The sequence below is a fragment of the Symphalangus syndactylus genome, chromosome 3 (genome assembly GCF_028878055.3).
Source record: "Symphalangus syndactylus isolate Jambi chromosome 3, NHGRI_mSymSyn1-v2.1_pri, whole genome shotgun sequence".
Lineage (NCBI taxonomy): Eukaryota > Metazoa > Chordata > Mammalia > Primates > Hylobatidae > Symphalangus > Symphalangus syndactylus.
The window spans coordinates 141,535,846-141,558,509 of NC_072425.2; the positions used below are offsets into that span (position 1 = coordinate 141,535,846).

At 40.8% G+C, this 22,664-nt stretch overlaps 2 protein-coding genes across 7 annotated transcripts in view; one reads left to right on the forward strand and one right to left on the reverse strand.

Annotated features, from left to right (window-relative positions):
- The first annotated feature begins 472 nt into the window (after positions 1-472).
- The window catches only part of TBRG1 (transforming growth factor beta regulator 1), a 39,786-nt gene continuing 17,594 nt past the window's right edge, over positions 473-22,664 (forward strand). The window contains exons 1-11 of one of the 5 annotated variants that reach the window (XM_055273580.2): positions 473-868; positions 2,550-2,620; positions 3,278-3,510; positions 4,079-4,215; positions 4,510-4,656; positions 8,259-8,356; positions 8,616-8,726; positions 9,146-9,288; positions 10,476-10,524; positions 10,829-10,936; positions 18,265-18,371. In XM_055273580.2, coding sequence (XP_055129555.1) covers positions 719-868; positions 2,550-2,620; positions 3,278-3,510; positions 4,079-4,215; positions 4,510-4,656; positions 8,259-8,356; positions 8,616-8,726; positions 9,146-9,288; positions 10,476-10,524; positions 10,829-10,910 — 1,221 coding nt within the window. In that variant the 5' untranslated portion in view covers positions 473-718 and the 3' untranslated portion in view covers positions 10,911-10,936; positions 18,265-18,371. Of the gene's footprint in view, positions 869-2,549; positions 2,621-3,277; positions 3,511-4,078; positions 4,216-4,509; positions 4,657-8,258; positions 8,357-8,615; positions 8,727-9,145; positions 9,289-9,962; positions 10,306-10,475; positions 10,525-10,828; positions 12,052-18,264; positions 22,249-22,664 lie in introns of those variants that run through there. The other 4 variants (XM_055273577.2, XM_055273579.2, XM_055273581.2 and 1 more) reach the window with 4 other exon arrangements.
- The window catches only part of SIAE (sialic acid acetylesterase), a 38,939-nt gene continuing 35,256 nt past the window's right edge, over positions 18,982-22,664 (reverse strand). For both annotated transcript variants that reach the window (XM_055273576.2, XM_063635593.1), the window contains exons 9-10: positions 21,627-21,822; positions 18,982-20,283 (exon numbers count right to left, since the gene is read on the reverse strand). In XM_055273576.2, the coding sequence (XP_055129551.1) occupies positions 20,032-20,283; positions 21,627-21,822 (448 nt within the window). In that variant the 3' untranslated portion in view covers positions 18,982-20,031. The remainder of the gene's footprint in view (positions 20,284-21,626; positions 21,823-22,664) is intronic.

Consider the following 22,664-nt stretch of genomic DNA (forward strand, 5'->3'; position numbering starts at 1 on the left):
AAAAAAAAAAAAAAAAGAGCCAAGGCCTTTCTTCCTATTCACTACTGTGTTCCCAGCTCCTGGGAAGACGATAGCATTAGGAGGCCCTGCAAACACATTTCTGTGAGCTGCAGAAAGGAACGAAGCAGGGAAAGAAGCAGAGTCCCAGCACTTGGGTTCACTTTGTTCTACAGTCTGGGAAAGCCTGTCTGCACGAAGCATGAAAAACGTGTTGAAACGCAGTGGCCCGGCGGGGGAGCGTGAATGAGAGCTCGCGTTGGTAAGCTTTTTGTTAGTTCGTTAGTTCAACTATAGTACCCTTCAGCTAAGCACACAAATGCCCGAGGCCCGGATTCCGATTCCGGCCGCCGGCCCTCCCTGCTCTCCTCATCCAGCACTAGCCCCCAGCTGTCTCTTTCCTCCCGGCTCCCCGGATGGCACCGCCCACACACACCCTACTCTCCCTGCCCCGGAAGTTACACGCTGCCGACACCGGGACGTAACTTCCGGGAAGGGCTTACTTCCAAGACAGACACGGAAGTGCTGGGAGGCGCCGGGAGCCGGTTCGGTTGCGGGTGTTTCTGGCCCTGCGGTCAGCCCTGGGAACGTCCCGGAGAGCTAGATTCCTAGAGGCCCGATTCCGCTAGCCCGGAACAGGCAAAGCCAGCGCTCCCGCCCGCTCCCCGACTTAGAATCCGATGCCGGCAGCGTCCTGGGGCCCCCGTAGCGGGGCTGGACCATGAGCCTGCTGGACGGCCTCGCCTCCTCGCCGCGGGCTCCGCTGCAGTCCAGCAAGGCCAGGATGAAAAAGCTCCCGAAGAAGAGCCAGAATGAGAAGTATCGGCTGAAGTACCTGCGGCTGCGCAAAGCGGCCAAGGCCACGGTGTTTGTGAGTCTGACCCACGTCCAGCCGGTCCCCGCCTGGAGACTCCCTCACAAAATCTTTCCCCAAGCTGTTCCCCCTTCCCAGGGTGACAGTATTAATACAGTGTTGGCTTTTCCGTATACGTTACTACTTGTTAGCCTTGTGTCCTTGGACAAATTACGTAATTTCTCTGTGTCCTCATCTGTAAATGAGCTAGTAACTGTCTTGCAGAATAATGAATATTAAGTGAGCAAAGTGCTTGGTGCGTAAAAGACATACCAATAAATTTTAGTCATCGTTATTACTGCAGAACTCTAGGAAATGTGTTTGATTCTCGAGATACAGCCCTGAGAATTAGGCCTTATTTGTAAAATGAGAACACTGAAGCCCAGAGAGATGATTTGCCCAAGGGTACTGTGTCAGAGCCCTGACTCCAACTTAGATAACCCTGATTCCATTTTATGACTTCCAGTACACAGACTATTTTCTGAGCACCTCACATCCCCATAACTGACACTTTGCCCAAAGAGGTTCATGAAACTCTCAGTAATTTCCCCCCTCTAACCTTTGAGTGTTCCAAGTGTTTCTTCCTTTCTTTTATTGTAGAAGCACTGGATTTATTGAGTGAATAAACTTAATATAGCTTGCCAGCCATCACTTTATATTAGAATAGTTTGGCTTGCCTCAGTGCTTGGAAATAGGGGTGGAGTCCTCAAATGTCCCCCCACATCCAAGTTAACAGTTCATCTCTTCTCTCTACCAAAAGCTTGGAACGTCTCTCAACATTTTTGGAAGCATAAGGAAAGGTTCAGAAATTAGAATACACATTCCAAAAACACTTATTCAGCACTTGCTATGTGCATTGCTTGCTATTTGCGCTGGAGAGAAACAAGAAAAGTAGAACTAAGAGAGCTTGGCATCTGATTGACTGTTCCCTTTCTTTTATCCCCTATACGTCAAGGGTACCTAAAGCTTGGAATTTATGTTATTTCAAGGATGTCGGTTCCATCAAATACATAAAGAAGATTTTGTGAAGAAAAAGATGTTGTTTTGAACCTTGAGAGTTTGAGGTTCCACCTATGGGGCATTCAGATTCAGCATTCCCTTCAGGATTGGTGCTTGGGAGATAGATTGAGTCATCAGTTACAAAAAAAGAAAAAAGATAATACTTGAATTCATATAAGTAGATTATGAAGTTTAAGAATTTTACACACTAAATTTGATTTTGTTCCATCCAGTTTTTCTCTATTTGGGTTAGATTGGCTTTATAAGTTTTTCAAGAGTTGAGGCACTTGAGAACAGACAGTTTTCATATTTATAGTATTTAATTTAAGCATCTATGGATTTAAGCAGTATGCCTTTTTCTCTGCCAAAAGCTATACTAATTAGGGTGACCATTAATCTTGGCTTGCCCAGGACAGTCCTGGTTTACCATATTGTTCTGGCATAAGCATTAATAATACCCCCTTTTCACTCAAAGATGTCCCAGATTGGATAATAAATTACATAGCTATACCCTGTCCATAGTAGAACCTGACTACCTTTACCTATGGATTTATTTACAGTTTGTCACACGGTAGAATAGCTCCTCCTTCTCACTCAGTAATACAAGCTTTTTTGGTTTGAAATATGGATCCTCTTCCCAGCATAATAATGTGATTTTTTAATTCATTTTATCTGATTATATTCAAATTTTTACTTAAAGGAAAATGCTGCTATTTGTGATGAAATTGCTCGTCTTGAGGAAAAATTTCTTAAAGCAAAAGAAGAAAGAAGGTGAGCTGGCTTCATTTTGTGTTCAGCATCACCTTTTTGGTGATTGATAATGGTGTTACTGCTCTGGAGATTTTTTTCCCCAGTGGGATTTATGCGCATCGCACAGCCGCTTGGCCACTTGATCAAGTACAGAGAAACTTACAATCTGACGCATTGGTTCCTGCACACCCAAGTTAGGTTGGGCCATGGTGATGAGACAGCTCCTCTACTCATCTTTCTGAAAAAGCTGTCTTGCCACATCTAATAAATAATCTTATTAAGATTATTTAATCTTATGGCCCAATTATAAAAGCCAAGTGATAAAAGCAACTGCCTCTCATTCTACAAATATTTATTCTGTATGTACTATTCTGTGCAAAGCACAATGGGTATATATACATCTGTAAATAATGTGCCTTTCAGAAGCCTAACACCGTCCAACATCAAGGTAGAGGAACCGTCCAGATGCAAGAGATAAGCTACAGTTCTTATCCTTGGCCTCTGGAAGTATTGATTATCCTCCAGGGCTTTATGGTTCATAGGGTCTAATAAGAACCTTTCTTTTATGAGTATAGTAATCTTTGTATACAATTCTGGCTTTTCCCAGTACTTGAGTAAAATACTGAATTGAGATAATATGGAAGTTCATTTCTCTGCTCCTTTCCTTCCTGATCTCAGGTACTTGCTAAAGAAGCTCCTCCAGCTTCAGGCTCTAACTGAAGGGGAAGTACAGGCTGCAGCTCCTTCCCACAGTTCCAGTTTGCCCCTGACTTATGGTGTGGCCAGCTCTGTGGGTACTATACAGGGAGCTGGGCCTATTTCAGGGCCCAGCACTGGGGCTGAGGAACCATTTGGGAAGAAAACTAAGAAGGAGAAAAAAGAAAAAGGCAAAGAGAACAACAAACTGGAAGGTACTTTGGGGAGATGGTATCAGTAGCCCCAGTGACTCACCTACTAATGACAGTTAGACCTGGTACTAACTGACAGACACACACAGCTACAGATATACTTAGAGTCTCATCTGGTTCTTAAGGAGCCCTAAGAGCCCTTGAGAAACAAATGTCAAATGTATTAGAGCCACTTTGGGTGGAGAAATTCTAGCTAGACTTCGTCAAACGCAAGGGGAGCAGACTGAGACTTCCCCCTTCCGCCAACTCTCTGGGTTGCATCCCATTTAGTCTTTCCTAGAGGCAGGGAAATGGGCTAGGTGGCCTTTGGAGCACACTGCTGGCTTGAGAAATTTCTGATCTTACAGATGAAATAAGAGGCCTTAAAAAGTATAAGGCCTTTAGCTCATAAGCACTGATCTGGGCAGGTTAGAAAGCTACTCAGGGCTTTGGGCGAAAGCCCCATATGCCCGTTCAGTAAGTATATAAAACCAGGATTGGCCTATTGCCCTTACCATTCACATGCAAATTTATCCCTTCCCTTCAACATTGGGAGGGGCCTAAAGTGGGTGACCCCAGATTTGCGTTTCAGTTCTGAAGAAAACATGCAAGAAAAAGAAAATGGAGGGAGGTGCTCGCAAGCTGGTTCAGCCCATTGCCCTGGATCCCTCGGGACGGCCTGTGTTCCCCATCGGACTAGGGGGTCTAACAGTATATAGCCTGGGGGAGGTGAGTGAGACCAGCGATATATAGAGAGGAGAATCAGGGAAATATGGGAAGGGGGTTGAGCCTTCCCTCCCTGTTCCCATTAGCAGCAGCCCCTTGCTGATCCATACCAACCCCAGAATATCTCCAGCCCCTGTAAAACCAGGTCAGTGTTGTCTGCTACACAGCCTACTCTCTGTCTTTGTGTGATTTGTCACTCTTTGCAGCCCCAAAGTGGTTCTAAAGGCTACCACAGGAAACTGGACTTCTAAATTCTTCAGTGACCTCAATCCCAGGTTGGGGGAATGTTTTTTATAGATCATCACCGACCGACCTGGCTTTCATGATGAGAGTGCCATCTACCCCGTGGGCTACTGCAGTACTCGAATATATGCCAGCATGAAGTGCCCAGACCAGAAGTGTCTCTATACCTGTCAGATCAAGGATGGTGGTGTGCAGCCTCAGGTACCCCCTCTAATAATAACCAGTTTGTCTTTAGAACCTTCTCTGTGCCAGGATATATATTACCTGTTCTGATACCTTACAAGGTAGATACGTATAATCACCATTTGGGTAATCCCAAGATGCAGAAAAGTGGCTGGCCCTAAGTCACACCTCTGCTAATATGTGGTTGAGTTTGGATGTGAATCTATTATCTGTCTCATTCTCAAACTGATGCTCTTTTCTCTTGAACCATGCTACTTCAACTGCTGACTTTGTGACTATGTGAGGCTTGATCAAGCCTACTTATGTGAGGTACAGGCCAAAATAGAGGGAAGATTAGTTTGATACACGGCCATTTCAAGTTGGACCAAGATGGAGTTAGCAAAGAAATTGCATATTAGTTTCTGGCTGCAAATACTCTTAAGGACCTGAGAGTCTTAAATCCTAGTCTTACTAAATACCTTTTTTCATCCTTCTCAGTGCTAAGATTTGAGACAGTACATTTTCCCCAACCATCATCTCCTGATTGTAAGGGAAAAACAAAAAAATAGACCATTTTCGGAGTTCTAAGCTTCACTGAGGAAGTTACAGAACACTAGAAAGTAAGGTAGAAGCAAGTAGAGGCAAGGTAAGGAACCTTTGAGCAGAAGCTGGCAGAACCCTGAGACGGCTTGACTTCTTGTAGATAATATTGCATCACGCCTATCAGAGCATTGTTAGGCATAGTTGAGAGCTCACGTGACCTCAGTTATGCAATAGTTTCTTTAGAAAGACTCATTATTGTAACGGTATACCATATTTATAATACATCTATAAATGCAATTCAAATCTAATCAGAATCCTAGTAGAAATTGACAAGCCGATTCTTAATTTTCTCTGAAAAACAAAATGCTAGAACATTTTTGAAAAAGAAGAATCTGTGGAGTTTTTAATTTTCTTTTTTAGGTCATTAACCTAACTGGACATTATTTTTAGGTGTGTGAGCTAGGAATCTAGCTTCAAATTTTGTTCCAACTAACATCAAGTAGCTGTTTTATATATATATATATATTTATATATATATTTTTATATATTTATATATCTATATCTATTTATATATCTATATATCTATATATATATTTATATATATTTATATATTTATATGTATTTTTATATATATTTATATATTTATATATATTTTTATATATATATATTTATATATATTTATATTTTTATATATATTTATATATTTATATATATTTATATATTTATATATTTATATATATTTATATATTTATATATATTTATATATATTTATGTATATATTTATATATATTTATATATATTTATGTATATATTTATATATTTTTTATATTTATATATATACACACACACTAAATATATGTAATTCTTGTATCTTTCCAGATGATTCCTTTTTATTGATCTATTTGTCTATACGTGTCAATATGACTTTTTATTACTTTAGTTTTATTGAATATTTTATTCTATAAATATGTTAAAGGAAAATGTAAAAGAATTTTTTATAATCTTAGGGTGAGATGAAAAGGCTTTCTTTAGCAAGACATGAAACTTAGAAGCCATAATGGAACATAATATATTTAACTATTAAAAATGTAAACTCTTCTGAATGGCAAAAGACACCATGATCAGAGTTAAAACACAAGCAATAAACAGGAAGAAAACGTATGACAAAGGATTAATACCAGATAAAGTGCTCCTGTAGAGTAGGAAAAAGCAATATTAAAAAAAAAAAAACCCACAGGCATTTCACAGCAACAGTGCAGATGGTAAAGTGTGGGCCTCATCAGTAAGTGGGGAAATGCAAATAAAACAAAACTGAGATCTTATTTTGCTCATAGGCACATATCAGAGGGATTAATAATATCCAGTGCTGGCTGGGGTGGAGGAAAACAAGTACACGTTAGTAGGAGTGAAAATTGGTAGTCTTCTGGGAGGGCAACTTGGCAGTATCAACAATTTTAATATGTGTATCATTTGACCCAGAATATGTCTAGATAGTCTAGTATCTAGACTGCACTAGGTACACATTTGCACCTAGAGAAATGTGCAAATGTGAACAAAGTAACATGTAACAATGTTCATTGTAGCAGTATTTGCAATAGCAAGAAATTAGAAATAGCCTAAATACCTATCAACGAGAAAATGGTTAAGTAAAATATATCCACCCTTGTATGTAGAGCAATTAAAAGAATGAGGTAGATTTATACTAACAAGGAAGTATCTTCAAGACTAAAGTATAACATTTCTATCTTTAATGCTCTTTACTCAAATAGGGTAAAAATTTCAGTACAAAAAAAGTAATTGAAATTGACATGATACTAAATAGTAGAGCTACAGTACAGTAGAGTACAGATACTAAATAGTAGAGCAATCCTGGACTATTTGAAATTAATTACACACAGCAAAATTAGCCGGGCCTGGTGGCATACGCCTGTAGTCCTAGCTGCTGGGGAGGCTGAGGCAGGAGAATGGCGTGAACCTGGGAGGCGGAGCTTGCAGTGAGCCAAGATCACACCACTGCACTCCAACATGGGTGACAGAGCAAGATTCCATCAAAAAAAAAAAAAAGAAAAAAAAGAAAAGAAATTAATTGCTCACGGTTTTTTCATTTATTAGCTGAGAAATAAATATAAAACACTAGAATCTTAACCTGGCAAGATATGCCATTGGTTGAAATAAGAAAACCACCATTGACTGAAACCACTCATAAGAGAATTTATTACTGACAAAATTGACAGATCTCTAAAATTTGACACAGTAAATTGAATCCAGTGAAATAATAACCACAGAAGAAAACTAACAGTAGTAGAAACTATACTCAGTAAAAATTGCTTTGACTTTTTTTAGAAATCAGTAGTGCTCAATATCATTCTAAAAAATTATACAGAAAATAAATTAATCCTGTTCAGGATAATTTGACTGAAGTTAACATTGAAGAACTAGGAACTGTTTAACTGAACTTTAGAACTAGTCAAATAATTTAATTGGCTAGATAGAACTTGTTACAGAAATATTTTCCTGGCAAAAAAATCATTGCGCTTTATAGAAAACTGGCCAGATAATTAAATCAGCTAGTTAACTTGTTACATTTGTTACAAAAATATTTTCTTGGCAAAAATTCCTCAGAATTAGTGTAATTTCGATGCAACAGTTTCATTTTATTAACATAACCAAGATATTTTAACATTCAAAATGAAAGTAAATACAATGAAATGGCAGTTTGCAGTCAGCCTTTTTCCCTAGATCTTGTAAAATTGACTTAAAAGATTACATGGAGAGTGATCTCATTTGTTTTTAAAACACCATTTGTATTTGTACTTAAGGATATAAGTAAGTGGATTGGAAAGGTATATAACAAATTAAACGCTCACTTTTGGAAAGCCATCAACCAAGAAGGGTAGAACTGAAACAGTCAAAGGACTTTCTCTAGGTGCTTGGATTTGTTTAGATTTTTAGCAGCCCTATAGGAAAGTATTTGTGTCCCTTCTGAAGATGGTATACATCAGCTTCAAGTTCCAGAGTAAAGAAGTATTTACAGAGTAGTATACCCCTCTCCCCTTCCTTCTTGAGGATTGATCTCATTGCTCGTTTATCTTCCTCAGTTTGAAATTGTTCCTGAAGATGACCCCCAGAATGCCATTGTCAGCTCTTCTGCAGATGCTTGTCATGCAGAACTGCTCAGGACTATAAGCGCTACTATGTAAGTTGACCAAAAGCTTGAAAACAGGCTAAAAGATGACTGTTGGTACAGTGAAACCTTTTCTCTTGCTTTTAATGGGTGGAGATACCTTATTTTATAGAAACCTATCCTGGATCCTCCTGACGTCGTACCAACTAGAGCCTCCACATTATCAAAGTCAAGAAAGCTTATCCTGTTTGTTCATACCACTATTCTGTTCTTAAACCCATCTTCATCTCCCGCTAAGCTCTCAAACTAAAATTATCCCTCTCCTGTTTAGGGAGAAACTAATGCCTAACCTGCTTCCAGCTGGAGCTGACTTTTTTGGATTTTCTCATCCAGCCATCCACAACCTGATCCAGAGCTGTCCGGGAGCTCGAAAATGCATCAAGTAAGTGTGGTCAAATTCATTCCCTTGAGAAAAGCTCAGTGATCAGCCGGCCAGGGACTGGCAGTTCCTACTTTGTTCACTGACCTTCTGTGTCCAAAACCTGCCTGCTTCTCGACCAGTATGGCTCAGTATTGGCCCCGTTAGCCCTCTGGATAGGTGAGCAAGAGCCAGGAGTCCACTGTTCGCTGATTATTACTATTTTCTGTGTGTACCATGACAGGAAAAGGGGTGGGAAATCTAGCAGAATAATTTGTCACTAAAGAGGCCTGCTTATTTCTTTCAGGTTTTTGTTAGCAAATATGTGTTTTAGATCTATATGGGAGGAATATAAAGAAAAATTACCTGATCCCTTTGGTGATAGGAGTGGGTATTTATGTCTAGCAGATAACTCTCAAGGGTGATTTCCCTTGATTCTGCAGTTACCAGTGGGTGAAATTTGATGTGTGCAAACCTGGAGATGGGCAGCTACCTGAGGGGCTGCCGGAGAATGATGCAGCTATGAGCTTTGAAGCCTTTCAGAGACAGATCTTTGATGAAGATCAGAATGATCCCCTTCTGCCAGGTATCTTTAACTTTACCTTTCTGGTTCGAAAATTGACTGTGTTTAGGCTACCTTTCCATCTTCACACATAGCCGAGTACCCTAAATATCTATGCATTGAATGATAAAAGCTTTCATTGAATCAGCCTTGCAGAGTGCTGAGTCAGAGGGGGACCTGCGGCCTGCGTAGCTTCCTAGATTACTCACAGATGTCATGGGGAGCACCTGCGATCGTAGTAAGGCAGGGTACCCCAGAAACTAAGGTATCTCATTCTGTAACCTAAGCAAGACCGGAGCAGAACACCAGGGGAAAGTTTACTGGGAATAACATTTCAAGTGAAGTCAGTGGGGTCGAGTCAAGGCCTTGGCCCTGCCTGTGTTTCATGACTTCCTCCTACAAATGAGTGGAGTGATCAAGGGTTCAGGCTTTGGGGTCATATAGGGAAAACTCTGGGTTAAAAAATGGAATTGAAATTCTCACTCTTTGCCTAATATACTATATAACCCTAGGCAAGTCACTTAATCTTCAACCAGTTTTCATTGTAAAAGTATCTGTCCTATCTTAACAAAGGCAAAATTGAGCTGACAAATGCAAGGGTGTTAAGGAATTGATTGAAAGGACCTGTATGTGTCTGACCAAAACAGTCTGCTCAGACTCCCAAGCAGCAGTGGAACTTAAGGAATTGTTTTCTCCAGGATCCTTGGACCTCCCAGAGCTTCAGCCTGCAGCCTTTGTGTCTTCTTACCAGCCCATGTACCTGACACATGAACCCTTGGTAGATACTCACCTGCAGCACTTGAAGTCTCCATCACAGGGTAGCCCAATTCAGTCTTCAGATTGAACAAGAAGGGATCAGATGCCACATCATTTTTGTCGTGATTAATTTAACTTAAACTAAAATTTTGGGTATATGGAAGAAGGCAGCAATTCAGAAGTAAAGAAGATATTAACATTTCATCATGGAGGGTCCTGTGGTGATGGTTTTCCCTGGGAAAAACTTCAGCTGCTTTATTTTTAGTAATAAATTTCTCTTGTCAATTCTGTTTATTTTTATCTTGTAATCGGGATATAATCTTTTTCACTTAGCTCTGCCTGAGGTAGAGTAAACTTCAGCCTCTTATAAACAAGAGTGATAGAGAGCTGCAGGCTGCTACAACAAATACCATAGACAGGTTGGTTTATAAATAACATGAATTTATTTCTCACAGTTCTGGATGCTGGGAAGTCCAAGTTCAAGGAGCGCAGATTCAATGTCTGGTGAGGGCCCACTTCCTGGTTCTTAGACAGCCATCTTCCTGCAGTGTCCTCACGTGGTAGAAGGGGAAGGCAGCTCTCCGGGGTCCCTTTTATAAGATCACTAAGCCCATTCATGAGAGGTGTGCCCTCATGACCTAATCACTTCCCAAAGGCCCCACCTCCCAATACCATCACATTAGGGGTTAGGATTTAACTTATGAATTATGGGGAGATATAAACATTAAATCTATAGCAGCAGCTGACTAACGAGGGAGATAGGGAGATTCTGACAAACTTCTACTCTTGATTCTGATCCTAATTCAAGGAATATCAAGTCCCAGCCCCTGCAACCCAGGCTGCTGCTTAATTTTCATGTCAGTATCATCAAAATCCAATGTTCTGCTTAAACTCAAGATGGAAAGTCCAGTCCAAGGTACACTGTTCATCTTTTTCTTCACATTTTGCACATCCTTCAAGAGGATCTTTAACCTTTTTTTTTTTTTTTTTTTTTTCTGAGACGGAGTCTCGCTCTGTCACCCAGGCTGGAGTGCAGTGGCGCAATCTCGGCTCACTGCAAGCTCTGCCTCCCGGGTTCACACCATTCTCCTGCCTTAGCCTCTCCTAGTAGCTGGGACTACAGGTCAGGAGATCGAGACCATCCTGGCTAACTCGGTGAAACCCTGTGTCTAATAAAAATACAAAAAATTAGCCAGGCGTGGTGGCATGCACCTGTAGTCCCAGCTACTTGGGAGGCTGAGGCAGGAGAATCGCTTGAACCCGGGAGGCAGAGGTTGCAGTGAGCTGAGACCGCGCCACTGCACTCCAGCCTGGGCAACAGAGCAAAACTCCATCTCAAAAACAAACAAACAAAAACCTTGAAAAACACTGCTATAGTATACTTAAACTATCTTTTCATCTATCAGATTGTTAAGGATTTTTTTTAAATTTGACAACATCCAGTGTCAATGAGGGTGAGGGCAAAAAAGGACTACCTTGGTGAGAATGTAAGTTGTTTAATCCTTTGGGAGGGTTAAGCTGTAGATATCTAAATTTTATTTTTTATTTATTTATTTTTTTATTATACTTTAGGTTTTAGGGTACATGTGCTGCACAATGTGCAGGTTTGTTACATATGTATCCATGTGCCGTGTTGATTTCCTGCACCCATTAACTTGTCATTTGGCATTAGGTATATCTCCTAATGCTGTCCCCTCCCCCCGCCCCCCACCCCACAACAGTCCCCAGAGTGTGATGTTCCCCTTCCTGTGTCCATGAGTTCTCATTGTTCAATTCCCACCTATGAGTGAGAACATGCGGTGTTTGGTTTTTTGTCCTTGCGATAGTTTACTGAGAATGATGTTTTCCAGTTTCATCCATGTCCCTACAAAGGACATGAACTCATCATTTTTTATGGCTGCATAGTATTCCATGGTGTATATGTGCCACATTTTCTTAATCCAGTCTATCATTGTTGGACATTTGGGTTGGTTCCAAGTCTTTGCTATTGTGAATAGTGCCGCAATAAACATACATGGGCATGTGTCTTTATAGCAGCATGATTTATAGTCCTTTGGGTATATACCCAGTAATGGGATGGCTGGGTCAAATGGTATTTCTAGTTCTAGATCCCTGAGGAATCGCCACACTGACTTCCACAATGGTTGAACTAGTTTACAGTCCCACCAACAGTGTAAAAGTGTTCCTATTTCTCCACATCCTCTCCAGCACCTGTTGTTTCCTGCTTTTTTAATGATGGCCATTCTAACTGGTGTGAGATGGTATCTCACTGTGGTTTTGATTTGCATTTCTCTGATGGCCAGTGATGAGGAGCATTTCTTCATGTGTTTTTTGGCTGCATAAATGTCTTCTTTTGAGAAGTGTCTGTTCATGTCCTCTGCCCACTTTTTGATGGGGTTGTTTGTTTTTTTCTTGTAAATTTGTTTGAGTTCATTGTAGATTCTGGATATTAGCCCTTTGTCAGATGAGTAGGTTGCAAAAATTTTCTCCCATTCTGTAGGTTGCCTATTCACTCTGATGGTAGTTTATTTTGCTGTGCAGAAGCTCTTTAGTTTAATTAGATCCCATTTGTCAATTTTGGCTTTTGTTGCCATTGCTTTTGGTGTTTTAGACATGAAGTCCTTGCCCACGCCTATGTCCTGAATGGTATTGCCTAGGTTTTCTTGTAGGATTTTAATGGTTTTAGGTCTAACAATTAAGTCTTTAATCCATCTTGAATTAATTTTTGTATAAGGTGTAAGGAAGAGATCCAGTTTCAGCTTTCTACATATGGCTAGCCAGTTTTCCCAGCACCATTTATTAAATAGGGAATCCTTTCCCCATTTCTTGTTTTTGTCAGGTTTGTCAAAGATCAGATAGTTGTAGATATGCAGCATTATTTCTGAGGGCTCTGTTCTGTTCCATTGATCTATGTCTCTGTTGTGGCACCAGTACCATGCTGTTTTGGTTACTGTAGCCTTGTAGTATAGTTTGAAGTCAGGTAGGGTGATGCCTCCAGCTTTGTTCTTTTGGCTTAGGATTGACTTGGCGATGCGGGCTCTTTTTTGGTTCCATATGAACTTTAAGGTAGTTTTTTCCAATTCTGTGAAGAAAGTCATTGGTAGCTTGATGGGGATGGCATTGAATCTATAAATTACCTTGGGCAGTATGGCCATTTTCACGATATTGATTCTTCCAACCCATGAGCATGGAATGTTCTTCCGTTTGTTTGTATCCTCTTTTATTTCATTGAGCAGTGGTTTGTAGTTCTCCTTGAAGAGGTCCTTCACATCCTTTGTAAGTTGGATTCCTAGGTATTTTATTCTCTTTGAAGCAATTGTGAATGGGAGTTCACTCATGATTTGGCTCTCTGTTCATCTGTTATTGGTGTACAAGAATGCTTGTGATTTTTGTACATTGATTTTGTATCCTGAGACTTTGCTGAAGTTGCTAATCAGCTTAAGGAGATTTTGGGCTGAGATGATGGGGTTTTCTAGATATACAATCATGTCATCTGCAAACAGGGACAGTTTGACTTCCTCTTTTCCTAATTGAATACCCTTTATTTCCTTCTCCTGCCTGATTGCTCTGGCCAGAACTTCCAGCACTATGTTGAATACGAGTGGTGAGAGAGGGCATCCCTGTCTTGTGCCAGTTTTCAGAGGGAATGCTTCCAGTTTTTGCCCATTCAGTATGATATTGGCTGCGGGTTTGTTGTAGATAGCTCTTATTATTTTGAGATACGTCCCATCAATACCTAATTTATTGAGAGTTTTTGGCATGAAGGGTTGTTGAATTTTGTCAAAGGCCTTTTCTGCATCTATTGAGATAATCATGTGGTTTTTGTCTTTGGTTCTTTTTATATGCTGGATTACATTTATTGATTTGCGTATGTTGAACCAGCCTTGCATCCCAGGGATGAAGCCCACTTGATTATGGTGGATAAGCTTTTTGATGTGCTGCTGGATTCGGTTTGCCAGTATTTTATTGAGGATTTTTGCATCAATATTCATCAAGGATATTGGTCTGAAATTCTCTTTTTTGGTTATGTCTCTGCCAGGCTTTGGTATCAGGATGCTGGCTTCATAAAATGTGTTAGGGAGGATTCCCTCTTTTTCTATTGATTGGAATAGTTTCAGAAGGAATGGTACCAGTTCCTCCTTGTACCTCTGGTAGAATTCAGCTGTGAATCCATCAGGTCCTGGACTCTTTTTGGTTGGTAAGCTATTGATTATTGCCACAATTTCAGAACCTGTTATTGGTCTATTCAGAGATTCAACTTCTTCCTGATTTAGTCTTGGGAGGGTGTATTTGTCGAAGAATTTATCCATTTCTTCTAGATTTTCTAGTTTATTTGCATAGAGTTGTTTGTAGTATTCTCTGATGGTAGATTGTATTTCTGTGGGATCGGTGGTGATATCCCCTTTTTCATTTTTTATTGCATCTATTTGATTCTTCTCTCTTTTCTTCTTTATTAGTCTTGCTAGCGGTCTATCAATTTTGTTGATCTTTTCAAAAAACCAGCTCCTGGATTCATTAATTTTTTGAAGGCTTTTTGTGTGTCTATTTCCTTCAGTTCTGCTCTGATTTTAGTTATTTCTAGCCTTCTGCTAGCTTTTGAATGTGTTTGCTCTTGCTTTTCTAGTTCTTTTAATTGTGATGTTAGGGTGTCAATTTTGGATCTTTCCTGCTTTCTCTTGTGGGCATTGAGTGCTATAAATTTCCCTCTACACACTGCTTTGAACGTGTCCCAGAGATTCTGGTATGTTGTGTCTTTGTTCTCGTTGGTTTCAAAGAACATCTTTATTTCTGCCTTCATTTCATTATGTACCCAATAGTCATTCAGGAGCAGGTTGTTCAGTTTCCATGTAGTTGAGCGGTTTTGAGTGAGTTTCTTAATCCTGAGTTCTAGTTTGATTGCACTGTGGTCTGAGAGACAGTTTGTTATAATTTCTGTTCTTTTACATTTGCTGAGGAGAGCTTTACTTCCAACTATGTGGTAAATTTTGGAATAGGTGTGGTGTGGTGCTGAAAAAAATGTATATTCTGTTGATTTGGGGTGGAGAGTTCTGTAGATGTCTATTAGGTCCACTTTGTGTAGAGCTGAGTTCAATTCCTGGATATCCTTGTTAACTTTCTATCTCGTTGATCTGTCTAATGTTGACAGTGGGGTGTTAAAATCTCCCATTATTATTGTGTGGGAGTTTAAGTCCCTTTGTAGGTCACTCAGGACTTGCTTTATGAATCTGGGTGCTCCTGTGTTGGGTGCATATATATTTAGGATAGTTAGCTCTTCTTGTTGAATTGATCCCTTTACCATTATGTAATGGCCTTCTTTGTCTCTTTTGATCTTTGTTGGTTTAAAGTCTATTTTATCAGAGACTAGGATTGCAACCCCTGCCTTTTTTTGTTTTCCATTTGCTTGATAGATCTTCCTCCATCCCTTTATTTTGAGTCTATGTGTGTCTCTGCACGTGAGATGGGTTTCCTGAATACAGCACACTGATGGGTCCTGACTCCTTATCCAGTTTGCCAGTCTGTGTCTTTTAATTGGAGCATTTAGCCCATTTACATTTAACGTTAATATTGTTATGTGTGAATCTGATCCTGTCATTATGATGTTAGTTGGTTATTTTGCTCGTTAGTTGCTGCAGTTTCTTCCTAGCCTCGATGGTCTTTACAATTTGGCGTGTTTTTGCAGTGGCTGGTACCGGTTGTTCCTTTCCATGTGTAGTGCTTCCTTCAGGAGCTCTTTTAGGGCAGGCCTGGTGGTGACAAAATCACTCAGCGTTTGCTTGTCTGTAAAGTATTTTATTTCTCCTTCACTTATGAAGCTTAGTTTGGCTGGATAGGAAATTCTGGGTTGAAAATTCTTTTCTTTAAGAATGTTGAATATCAGCCCCCACTCTCTTCTGGCTTGTAGAGTTTCTGCCAAGAGATCAGCTGTTAGTCTGATGGGCTTCCCTTTGTGGGTAACCCAACCTTTCTCTCTGGCTGCCCTTAACATTTTTTCTTTCATTTCAACTTTGGTGAATCTGACAATTATGTGTCTTGGAGTTGCTCTTCTCGAGGAGTATCTTTGTGGTGTTCTCTGTATTTCCTGAATCTGAATGTTGGCCTGCCTTGCTAGATTGGGGAAGTTCTCCTGGATAATATCTTGCAGAGTGTTTTCCAACCTGGTTCCATTCTCCCCGTCATTTTCAGGTACACCAATCAGACGTAGGTTTGGTCTTTTCACATAGTCCCAAATTTCTTGGAGGCTTTGTTCATTTCTTTTTATTCTTTTTTCTCTAAACTTCCCTTCTCTCTTCATTTATTTCATTCATTTCATCTTCCATCACTGATACCCTTTCTTCCAGTTGATCGCATCTGCTACTGAGGCTTCCGCAATCTTCGCGTAGTTCTCGAAACTTGGCTTTCAGCTCCATCAGCTCCTTTAAGCCCTTCTCTCCATTGGTTATTCTAGTTATCCATTCTTCTAATTTTTTTTTCAAAGTTTTTAACTTCTTTGCTATTGTTTTGAATTTCCTCCCGTAGCTCAGAGTAGTTTGATCGTCTGAAGCCTTCTTCTCTCAACTCATCAAAGTCATCCTCCATCCAGCTTTGTTCCGTTGCTGGTGAGGAACTGCGTTCCTTTGGAGGAGGAGAGGTGCTCTGCTTTTTAGAGTTTCCAGTTTTTCTGCTCTGTTTTTTCCCCATCTTTGTGGTTTTATCTACTTTTGGTCTTTGATGATGGTGATGTACAGATGGGTTTTTGGTGTGGATGTCCTTTCTGTTTGTTAGTTTTCCTTCTACCAGACAGGACCCTCAGCTGCAGGTCTGTTGGAGTTTACTAGAGGTCCACTCCAGACCCTGTTTGGCTGGGTGTCAGCAGCGGTGGCTGCAGAACAGCGGATTTTCGTGAGACCACAAATTCAGCTGTCTGATAGTTCTTCTGGAAGTTTTGTCTCAGAGGAGTACCCGGCCGAATGAGGTGTCAGTCTGTCCCTACCGGGGGGGTGCCTCCTAGTTAGGCTGCTCGGGGGTGAGGGACCCACTTTAGGAGGCAGTCTGTCCGTTCTCAGATCTCCAGCTGTGTGCTGGGCTACTCTCTTCAAAGCTGTCAGTCAGACAGGGACATTTAAGTCTGTGGAGGTTCCTGCTGAGTTTTTGTTTGTCTGTGCCCTGCCCCCAGAGGTGGAGCCTACAGAGGCAGGCAGGCCTCCTTGAGCTGTGGTGGGCTCCTCCCAGTTCGAGCTTCCTGGCTGCTTTGTTTACCTAAGCAAGCCTGGGCAATGGCAGGCGCCCCTCCCCCAGCCTCGCTGCTGCCTTGCAGTTTGATCTCAGACTGCTGTGCTAGCAATCAGCGAAACTCCGTGGGTATAGGACCCTCCGAGCCAGGTGCGGGACACAATCTCCTAGTGTGCCGTTTTCCAGGCCCGTTGGAAAAGCGCAGTATTAGGGTGGGACTGACCCGATATTCCAGGTGCCGTCTGTTACCCCTTTCTTTGACTAGGAAAGGGAACTCCCTGACCCCTTGCGCTTCCCGAGTGAGGCAATGCCTCGCCCTGCTTCGGCTCACGCACAGTGCTCTGCACCGACTGTCCTGCACCCACTGTTTGGCACTCCCTAGTGAGATGAAACCGGTACCTCAAGCAGAAATGCAGAAATCACCCGTCTTCTGTGTTGCTCGGGCTGGGAGCTGGAGACCGGAGCTGTTCCTATTCGGCCATCTTGGCTCCATCCTCCTAAATTTTAAATATATATTTATCCTCTTCCATGTTAAGGACCTTAAGAAATAACTGGATGAGTGTGGTATGATGTTTGCATGTGATATTCATTACAGTATTATTTTAATAGTAGAAAATTGTTAAAAATCTGTATATCCATTAATAGGAAATTGGTTAAATGAGGCTTCTACAAACTGAAACACTAAATCTATATTCTATTTACATAAGAAAATTATTTTGGTAAAGTAAGTCAAAAACACAGATTACAAAATAATATGTAGCGTATAAAATTATGTAACTCAAGTGAATGGTTCAGCAAAATAGCATTTCTCTGAATGATGAATTTGGGGGTGATTTTTACTTGCTTATACTTCAATGTCCAAATTTTCTACAGTGACTATAAATTTCATTTTAAAACTAAAAAGTTCTTACATTTGGGGAAATACAGTGAATTCCCACATAATGTTTTAAATTACTCAGCCACTAAAAATAAATGTACATGACTTCATTAACATAGTCATTGCCTAAACCACATTTTTCACACTATGTATTCTAGGTTCCTGGAGGTGAAAGGAACCTGGACTTGGAGTTCTTGGCTACCTCTGGCTGCCCCCGAATTAGAACAGCCCACGGGGGTATGTGTATTGAGAGTGGCGGAGTGGACAGGTAGATGATTGACTTTTTCTCAGGCATCAATCTGTTACAAGGTTCGTGGTTTCAATGGGGCCAGATGCATGAGAGGTCAAAGCATGGGCAATAGGGGTTAACTGAACGAATTGAATGCTAGGAACTCCTCAGGGGAGCCAAAGTTCCTTGCAAAGTGTGTAGATTTTTTGTTTTTTAACTATATAAAATCTTGGCACTGACAAAGTTATTCCTGCTGTTTGGAGCTACACCAGAACCCCTTGGAACGCTACAGAGGGGTGGAACTAAAGCAAAACCCATCATTCACTCTACAGAGTGATTATAAATTTCATTTTCACACAGCAAAAAGTTCCTAAATTGGGGGAAATATAGTGAATTCCACATAATGTTTTAAATTATTCAGCCCCTAAAAATAAATTTATATATGATTTCATTAATATATTCACTACCTAAACCATATTTTTTACACTATGTAAAATACATTGTATATGTACAGTGAGAGATGCTTTTTGCTTTAGTTCTCATTTTTCACATTAAGGGGAGGAAAGCTACCCATAGATAGCATTCTCACTCCTTTTCACATGTTTCAAGGACAATTTGCAAGTGGATATAAATATATACACATCACTAGTGATTATGCTTTTATTTCCAACTTCTTATAGGTAACATAATTTTCAGGCAATGTTAGCTGTTTGTTTTTTAATCCATCAGTAAACTGCATGAAGATTCTTAATAATACACACAGAAGGCCTCTTTCATATTTGTATCATCTGCATTATTTTTCTATATGCTTGTCATGTGGCTTTACTTTCAGCCTCACTCTTTTCTTCCAAATGGATTATCCTTAAACCTTTTACCTTCAAAGAAAGAGCCTGAGCTGTATATTTAACTTGAACAACAGTTTGCCTCTGTTGCCCCTATGTTCATGTTTTCCTAAGCCAGTTTCCCACCCCTCCTGTTCCTGGCAGCCCAAGTGTCTTCCCTGGGCTGCTCCCACCTGGCCCTTGCTTTTCATTCCTTAGGGCAGTCACTTAGCACCTCCCAAAGTGCCTGCACACATTTCTTATTTCTTAGACATTCATATTACCACTATTTAGATTGAAGGAACAGAATTGGTTTGGGCTTGAAGAGAATACAAAGACATCTGTCTTCAATTATCTGAAAGCCTCTGATAGTAGTAAAGTTTCACGGGAGAAAGATTTCGGTTCCACATGAGGAAAAACTTGGAAAGTTTTAAATGGAAAGTTCATACAGAGATTCAGTAACCACCTGTCAGAAATTTTGTAAAGAACACATGAATACTAGCTGGCCTATTTGGCCTTTAAAATCTCTTCCAATCCTGAGATCCCACAACTCTGGATAAAAAGGGGCAAAAGTATTAGACATTTCACTCCCATTAATATGAGGGAAGTGAATGACATTGAGGTCCAATTTGTCTGTAGCTCAGAATTAGTCCAATACAGACCCTTAGACTAACTAGGGAACAAAAAGCAAGCATTTCAAGTTACCTATAAGCCCGGGCTCATCAGAATATAGAAACAGCCATGTGCTAGCTGGAAGCCATTCAATGAGGCTTTCTATTAATTTCCTTTAAAAGCAATGGTTATTATTGAAACTCTTAAATGCTAAAATCTGAAGGACCTATCCTTATATCTAAGTTCTGATCATATTGAAACAGTCATTTAGCAACATTGCTCTGATGTCCAGGACCCTGGTCTGTAACGAAAGCAATGAAGGGAGGGGCTGGCAGGGCACTGCTGGGGTGGTATAGGGGACACTGCTTATATTCACAAGGCCATGTGGTCCAAGCATACCGGAGAGCAACCACAGTCCCATGACAAGAATCGATCGCCAGGGTCAGGGACTGGGTAGAGACGGTGTTCATGGAAGCTGGAAGCCACTTGCATCGATGGTCACTGCAACAGGAGATCTAATAAGAGAGCCAAAAAATAGGAATGATTAGGTCAGAAGGGTCTTCTAAGAAACTGGGCACTGCTCTTTCAGACAATGGATGGGAGGAAAGGAGACACTCTTCACCAAGGACGTACTCCTACAGTAACCAGAACAAACCTGAGCCCACTTTGGATCTAGTCAGCACAGCCACAGGTTGATAATACACGTTCATGTGATCAAATAAATAATTTTAATAAATAAAACATTTACTGAGGGAGACAAGGAAGCATGATCACATAAGGCATTTAGGGAAGGCTCCCCTGAACATTCTTTGGGTGATCCCTCTTGCCAAACAGCAAGGCAGGCAGGAATGTAAGTGAACAGAGTGGCCCAGCTGCTGCTGCTCCTCTCTGGCACTCCCAGAGGCACTGTAGAATGAAGAAGGGTCATAAAGGAACTCTAGATACGAAGGCTTTCTCAAGCCAGAAGGCAATCCAGAAATGGGAATACAAATTATCCAGACCACTGGCAACTAACTAAAGAGGAGAGCTCAGAATGCAGACGTCTCTCAATTCACCTGGAACCCAGTGTGGAAAGAAGCTAAGTGGGGTAAGCGCCAACCAAGCATCTGAGGCAGGTGGATACCTTAGGACTTCAGAAATAGCAGCCCTAGATAAACTCCTGTGTAGTTAAAGTTCGCCTTTAATATTCTTTTCTCTTCTCCAATGCATTCTTTTCACACACCCCTTCCCAACCTAAGGCCTTATGATTCCCAAAGTCACTCATTTAAATGTTCCATGTAGGAATGCCTCCATCCCCCACCCTCAACTGTCGAAGACTCCTGAATAACCTCTTTCATCAATGGCCTCAATTCCACAGCAGAATGACCCCTGCTAGGTATTAAAAGGAGTCTCATTATATTAAGTCACACTAAGTTACAAATACCCAAGAATAAGCCTCTCAAAGGAGAACCTAAACTCAGAAAATGTCAGGATTTAGGAGAGTGTAACAAAAAATACACCCAAGGATGGGGTAAATATTCTGGAGCAAGGATCCTTCAATAGGTAACCTACAAATAAAGCTGCAGGCCCTGCCCTAGCAAAGATGGTTGCTTTGGCAGAGAAAATTTAAAAGGAAATTAAAAATTTTTACAAGTCCATTTTAATACGGACTTGTTTTCCCTTTCTTGATTGTCCTGTCTATCAAAAGTGCTTCCAAGCTAATGAATTAACAGCTGTTTATTTGCGGCTCTGAGATAAGCTCAGCCCGCAACCAACCAAGACCTGCTGCGCCGTAATGTTATAACCAAAGAGATGGCCTCAGTGTGGAGGAAATCTTGACTCCACCAGAAAATGAACCCGTTTATTCTGCTGTTCTCACCTCAAATATCTTGTTGTCCCTTTTCTGCACCTGGATTTGCTGGTAATATGTGAGATTGAGCAGCCCCTTGTGAGCCAAGAGTTCTATCTTCTCAGGCAGTGGTCCTTCAAAGGTCAAATTCTTCTCACCATAAGCCAGAGCACGGGCCCCCAAGTGCAGCCGATAAGCCACAGTCTGTTTATCTCGAGGGTGGATGCTACAGGATAAGGAACAAGTAGAGAACTTGGGGTTTAAGCTCAACAATAACCACATTTTTTTAAAAAGGGGGATTATACAAAGCACCATTTATGAAAGTAAGAATAAAGTTGACTGAACTCCGTAATCAGTGGCCAGTCAGCTTAAGGGAAATGGTGAATGGTAACCATAGATGGGGCTCTGGGCCTTCTATGGGTTGGAAACCTTGAAACAATAGATGGCTTGGAAGGAAGGAATAAAGGGAGGGTTGCAGGGAGGGAGGGAGACATGGAGGAAGGAAAGATACCAGAACTAACCTAAGAGAGCTAACTCATAAGATTGTTCCTAACCACTAAAAGTCAGGTTTCTTCTGAATCAACTGTTCATTATTTGGTCCCCTAGAGCTTTTATTCATTTATTCAATAAATCAATCAAGTTCCTCCTATAATCCAGACACTGTGTGTTGGACTCTATTTCCTATGTGAAATCCCATCACATCCTACAGTTAGTGTGGTGTTCCCTGGGGCTGATCACAGATATCTCAGTATTCCTCCTGTGAGGCCAGAGGAATGCTGGAATTCCATTTCCTGCTGTCACTGAAGTTAACCGTAGCCTTATGACTTGGTTTGGCCAGTGCAATGTGAGCAGAAATGACTTGTGTGGAAGCACTGAATTGCCAGTATGAGACTTTAAGATGACTGGGGAAGCACAGGTCAATTTGGAGCCTCTACTGCTCTAGGTCTATGAATGATTACAGTGAGCAAAGTCTCTGTTGACCTTTTAACATAGAGAGCAACCAAGAAATAAATTTTTGGTGCATCAAAGAACTGAGATGTTGAGGGTGTTTGTTGGTGTTACTGCAGC